The sequence below is a fragment of the Aplysia californica genome, unplaced genomic scaffold, assembly GCF_000002075.1.
Source record: "Aplysia californica isolate F4 #8 unplaced genomic scaffold, AplCal3.0 scaffold01093, whole genome shotgun sequence".
Taxonomy (NCBI): Eukaryota; Metazoa; Mollusca; class Gastropoda; order Aplysiida; family Aplysiidae; genus Aplysia; species Aplysia californica.
The window spans coordinates 116,790-122,564 of NW_004798363.1; the positions used below are offsets into that span (position 1 = coordinate 116,790).

At 39.7% G+C, this 5,775-nt stretch overlaps 1 protein-coding gene across 2 annotated transcripts in view; it reads left to right on the top strand.

Annotated features, from left to right (window-relative positions):
• The first annotated feature begins 501 nt into the window (after positions 1–501).
• The window catches only part of LOC100533307 (reductase-related protein), a 36,809-nt gene continuing 31,535 nt past the window's right edge, over positions 502–5,775 (top strand). Inside the window, exon 1 of one of the 2 annotated variants that reach the window (XM_035973271.1) lies at positions 502–679. In XM_035973271.1, the coding sequence (XP_035829164.1) occupies positions 670–679 (10 nt within the window). In that variant the 5' untranslated portion in view covers positions 502–669. 2 annotated transcript variants of the gene reach the window in all.

Genomic DNA, 5,775 nt, shown 5'->3' on the forward strand with positions numbered 1-5,775 from the left:
AACCCCAACCACAAAATTGATGATCAATAAAGCATGCAAATGTCGTAATAATAATAATAATGGGGTTTAGGCTAGATTCTAGATAATTAATAATGTTTTTTTAAAAATAGAATAAGAATAAATAATGATAATATGACAATGTAAGTAGCATCAACACCAACACCAATGATAGTTATAAAAGTTGAAAAAATACATAATGTAATAATATAATATAAAAGCTATGACCAAGTCGGCGGGCACTCGTCGCAACTGTGGTTAACTTTACACTAGCGCCACTGTGGAATGCGCGCGGTTGTGTAGGGTTAATTTAGCGAGAAGCCAGCCTCGCTTCCGTCAATATGCCATTTTGCCACATTGCACTTTTATACTTGATAGAAGGTTCATAGAAAACTATAATCAAACACACCGTTTTGTATTGAAATTCAGATTTTCATTAGAATATATTTAATGTTTTCTGACTATTTTAAATATTTACAATACCAGAACACTTCTTTGAACCATTCAAGTGTTTTGATTGTTAAACAGATTTACACTGCCGCCACAGTCCTGGCAAATTCATTCAGCATCCTCGCATCCGCATATTCCGCATCCCAACGAATCTAGGCCAATGGTTCTGGACTGGTAGCGAACATCCCCACAGGAACACAGTCCGTTTCATTAACTAGAAGGATGGCGTCCCGTAAGTAACAGAGCAATAATTGTATTTTACTTTGCTTGTTTGGAGATTAACTTGTTTGTATGTTCTAATGTTTTTTCTTGTTTGACGTGCACTTCAAATTGTACCGCCTCTGCTGGGGTCCCGCCTCTCTGTCTCGCTTCCTTGTCTCGAAGCCTTGAAGAATTCAGCGCATGCATGCTTCCTGTGACTAATGCAGACTGTGAACGGATTCATACATTTAGCTCCGGAATTGTTCTTTTATGCTTTGGTATGATTTATATATTTTAAGCAAGGCTTTCAATTTCAGATAGATTTTCTGGTGACCAACGAGATTTTATATTCAGCAATGATATCATTTTTTTCATTATAATTTTGAATGGAAGCCGAATGAGACGCCGATAATGGGAGATAATCGCCAGGCTAGAGTCTGGCATCCGTCCTAGATCTAGACAAGATTGCGGCACTGAGTCACGACAAGTGAATCAGAATCTAATTTTGAATAATAAATAGCCTGCTTTTGGTTGGGCTCCCATTGTGAAATGCACCACCTCACCTGTTTTTTTATTATTTAGGCCTAATCTTTTAAAGACCACCCTTTTTTACTTCCAGGCAGTAAATTTGAGTAGATAGATCTAGATTTTATCTATCTAATCTAGATCTCTAGATCTAGATCTAGAGTCTAGATATAGATCTAAATCTAGATCCAGATCTATAGATATCTAGAAAGTGTAGTTTAGGAGGTAGTTGAGGTAAAAGTTTAGAAATCACTCTCGATCACACTGTTATTCTGAAAAAAATTTAATTTAAATACTAAAAAACCCCTCAAAGTCACAAAATAATAATTCAACCAGTAACCAGAGTTATTAGGGTCTCGGGAATACACGAAATTATTATCGCATAGAGGCCTAGATTCTAGATGTACCCTTTTCTGTTCAGGCCTGGCCAAGCAGATCTTGATCAAGTAATAGGGTCACGTGTCCTCATAATATAACTCATATTTAGATAGTTATTAGGCTAATAATACTATCATGAACATTTCCTTGTTACTAGATCTAGATCTAGCAGTTGTGTTCGTTTCAGTAGATGTTTTATGGCACTGACAACTGCATAAGGTCATATGAGCGCTAAGGGGTGGATGCCAACAGAGAAGTCCTTACAGGGAATCAGACTTAATCTGCTCACCTCTCTGGCCTCAACAGCGCAAAGTCATCTTTGACTATCAAGGCACCCCGGGAATAGTGGGTCACAAGAGTGTGACAAACATACAAAAGAAGTAGAGGGGAAAAAATGACAATAGTAAGGATTAGGAAAGAAAAAGCAGCAGTTCCCTGTTGTAGATCAGGCACAGTTATGAGCGTGACATTGATGAATCAACCCATTTACAATTCTACTGTGCATGAATATGAACGAGAAATGTCCCCCCTTTGGGAATAAAGCCTAAAGACACTTCAGTCAGTGGCACTGCCCCGGAGGGTAGCAGTTGGGTTCATTGAAAAATGGGATAACACTATATATTATAACACTGAGACTGAGTACTTTTTTGTTTTATGAGCTTTATTTTGTAGCCTAGCCTATATTTGTCAAGTTTATGGAAATGAGTCACTTTGCGCATCTGATTAGTTCCTCGTGCTTTCCTGTTCCTTGTTTGCCACCTGTTACTTATTTTTCAGTGGAAGTCGGTTTTATGGCTTGAAAAGATACAGTATTTTTTTATGCATGGAAAAAATAGACATTCTACACTTATTAAACCCTGGACAGTTAGAAACTGCCATGTTAAGATTATAACTCATAATTTTGGTGGCAAAGTGTCAGTGAAATCTTCATTGGTGTGATAGCTTGAAGTCACTTCATCTTAAAATAAAGCCAGCATGTCGATTTTTCTACAAATTCACTTGTGATGTCAATGCGACTGACTACTATTAAAAATAGGATAGTAACTGTAAGTAAAAGAAAGAGCAGAATGCTTTCAGTTAGTCGTAATAGATTCATAGAAATAAATGTTGTAAATATTAATGTGTTTTAAAAAGACAGAAAATAGCATGCTGAAATCTTACAGAGCACTCTTGCTGGAGTAATTGGATACATTTCAGTGATAAAAAGCAAGAAAAGAGAATTCCTTTGGCTTAGGTTTCACCATAGCTCAAGGAAGAAAATGCCACATTCAAATACGACAGAGTCCATTAATTAATGTATTGTATTACTGAAAGTGTCTACTTAGCTTAATAAAAAAAAAGGCTATATAGTCAGTTAATTACTGGAATGAATTGCAGAAAATGGTCAGAGGAAAAAAGTTAGAAAGGAAAACTAAAACTGTATACTTTAGTAGAATTCTAGCGAAAAAAAAAGGCGAATTAGAGAGCATTGGAACAGCACAGAAGAGAAAAGTGTGAATCACTATAGTATTCTACTGCTCTTAATTGAAGAGAGCCCTTTTGAAAATATATTTTCTGCTGTAATTGTTTTTCGTTTTTTTCTTGCTTTGGCTTTGTAGTTCTCTTCTTTTCTGACTTATCAATGTATGAATGAGTATTTAAATAAATTAAAAACTCAGTAAATCACCATAGTATAGCTAACGGCTGAAGTTCTTTTGTTGTCTTATTTTCCTATGCTTTGGGCTACTTTTCCCCACAAGAAAGATAATTTCTTTTTTTCTCCTCATTGCTTTAAATTTTAAATTTAATCTTTTCATGTCAGCAGACAAGGGTGTCTAGTACAGTATACTGCAACCCAGCCATTTGTTTGAGACTCAAAATAACCAGTGCAAATTTTTTATTACCCTTCATTCTACACTTTCCTCATGTCTCCATATTGATCCATCCCTGTTTTTGGAAATCTAAATGTATACGCACCTTCCTTTTTGCAGAATTTTTCTATATTCGTTTGCTTTAGTTTAAATAATTTGTTCAATATCACAAGAAAGCTTGATTCATAAATTTACCCATGTTCTCTTTAAGTTCAAGAAGAACATGATGTTGATTGAAATGTAACTATATAAAGAGATTCTGCTAATACACTAAATAATTGTCAGTCACAGTGCAAGAGAGTTGTCCTGTTAGTCTGTGGTGCCCACCCATACGGACACACATAAATAGCAAAGAAGAAAATATAAAAGAAAACTGGTAAAAGTCAACTCCAGCGCTCCGTTCTGAACCTACTACTTGACTGGGTCTCTGTTCTCTGTGGGGGTGAAGCAAGGGTCATCATTATGATGCCATGGGTGAAAGAAGCTTTATTTTTACTTATTTCAAGATTTCAAGAGTGTGTGTGGGAGGAGGAACTTTGAGGAAGAGCTCTGGGTCAAATGCAAGGTAGTCATCTTGTGTCAGTCAGTGTGTATTGTTAACACCCTTCTCTCCCACCGCAATGAAAAAAAAATGTGTACATGAAGTAAGATGAAATTAGAAGAAAAAAACACGCTGAGAAGAGAAGACGGGATCCCTCCTCCCCCCACCCCCACGCTCTGCCACCCGCCCGTACTAAAGCTGGAAAAAATGAAATCAAACCGATCCTGCTAGTTGTGGGCAGTGATGTGGTAAGCCTGTGAGTGAGTCGATAGCGCTAGAGCACGGCGGCGGGGACGTGTGTGGGATCATCACTGCTTCCCTTTCCATTACCTCCCCCCCCCCTTTTTTTTTACCCCAACTTTCAACCACCGCCTGGGGGCCGGTTCACGGTCGGCTGCTCGCTCGTCCCTCCTCTCGCTGCGCGCGCGCATTCCCACGTGCTCTCCGTCCTGCTCATTACGTATGACAGTAATGTGTCTGCTCCGCTCGCCTGATGCTGTTGGCTTCCGTGCATCGAGTGAGGTCACCACTTGTCTGTCTGTCTGTTTGTCTCTCGCTCCCGCTCTCACATCACATCGTCTGTCTGCCTCTGTCTGTTATTTTCTTTCTGTCTTGTTCACGCTTTTGCACTAGCTGTCTCTAGTCTTTCTCTCTATCCCCTTTCTTTCTTTCTTTCTTTCCTTCTTTCTTTCTTTCTTTCTTTCTTTCTTTCCCTTATGCTTTCACTCGCACTCTCCTCCCCTCTCTTTGTGTTTACCGTACGCACGTGTGTGAACTTTAATATATGTGGTTATCTATTATCTGTGATGAAAGTGGCCTGTTATTAGAGAAGCAAATCGTCGTGGTCTGTCGATTGTTTATGACCAAAATGGCAACAACGACAACAGGGACAAGAGTCCCACGTTCGGATTGGCTCAATGTATACATTTTATACTTCACGTTTGTTTGTTCCATAAAAAAAATGGCACTTAGATCCTCCGCAACCTCTTGATTCTTTCTCTTTCCCACTGTTTCTCCTCTGTCGTTTTTCACTATCTGTCTGTCTCCTTTTCTTTTCTCCTCATCTCTGGTAATTTCTATCTGTATGACTTTTTGTCACTCTCTCCTCCCCTCCCTACTTCTTTCTCTCTTTCTCTCTCATCTCTCTCTCTCTCTCTCTCTCTACCCCTGTCTCTCTCCTGATCTGTGTACCCATTCACTCATTCTCTGTATGAGTAGCTGGCGTACCCAGACATGTATTGCTGACGTTATCCTCATGTTTTGTCTTATCCGTTGCTGGCCCGGCAGCTCTTCTCACGACGTGCACTCACCAACATGCACGCACACACGGACTCGCAACAAGACAAACGCATGTTGTTACACACTAATCCGCGCACACTATCGTGCACGCACGCCATTTCTGACTCTCTCTCTCTCTCTCTCTTTCTCTCTGTCTGTCTGTCTGTCACTGTCTCTGTCTCTCTGAGTCTCTCTCTCTTTGTTTCTTTTTTTCTTTCCCCCCTCCTCTTCCCCTCTCTCTATCTCACTCTGTCACACACACACGCACGCATGCACACACATGCACTGTATGTATACACACACACACACTCTCAGCTGTCTTTCGCTCCAACCTACCAATTCCCTGTGACTTTATACAAGGAAAGACTAGACTGATTTGTGCCGTCAGGGGAAAAAAGAACCACCACCAAGTGCTCCCACACTCGTCCCTAAACTGGGTAATGGCGACCCTCCTCGACATCCAAATTGACGGGGACACTAAATAGTCGTGAGAGAGTCAAGTTCAAATTAGGGTGGAAGGAGGCGTTTTCTAGGGTGAGGTTAGGATGTGTGTGG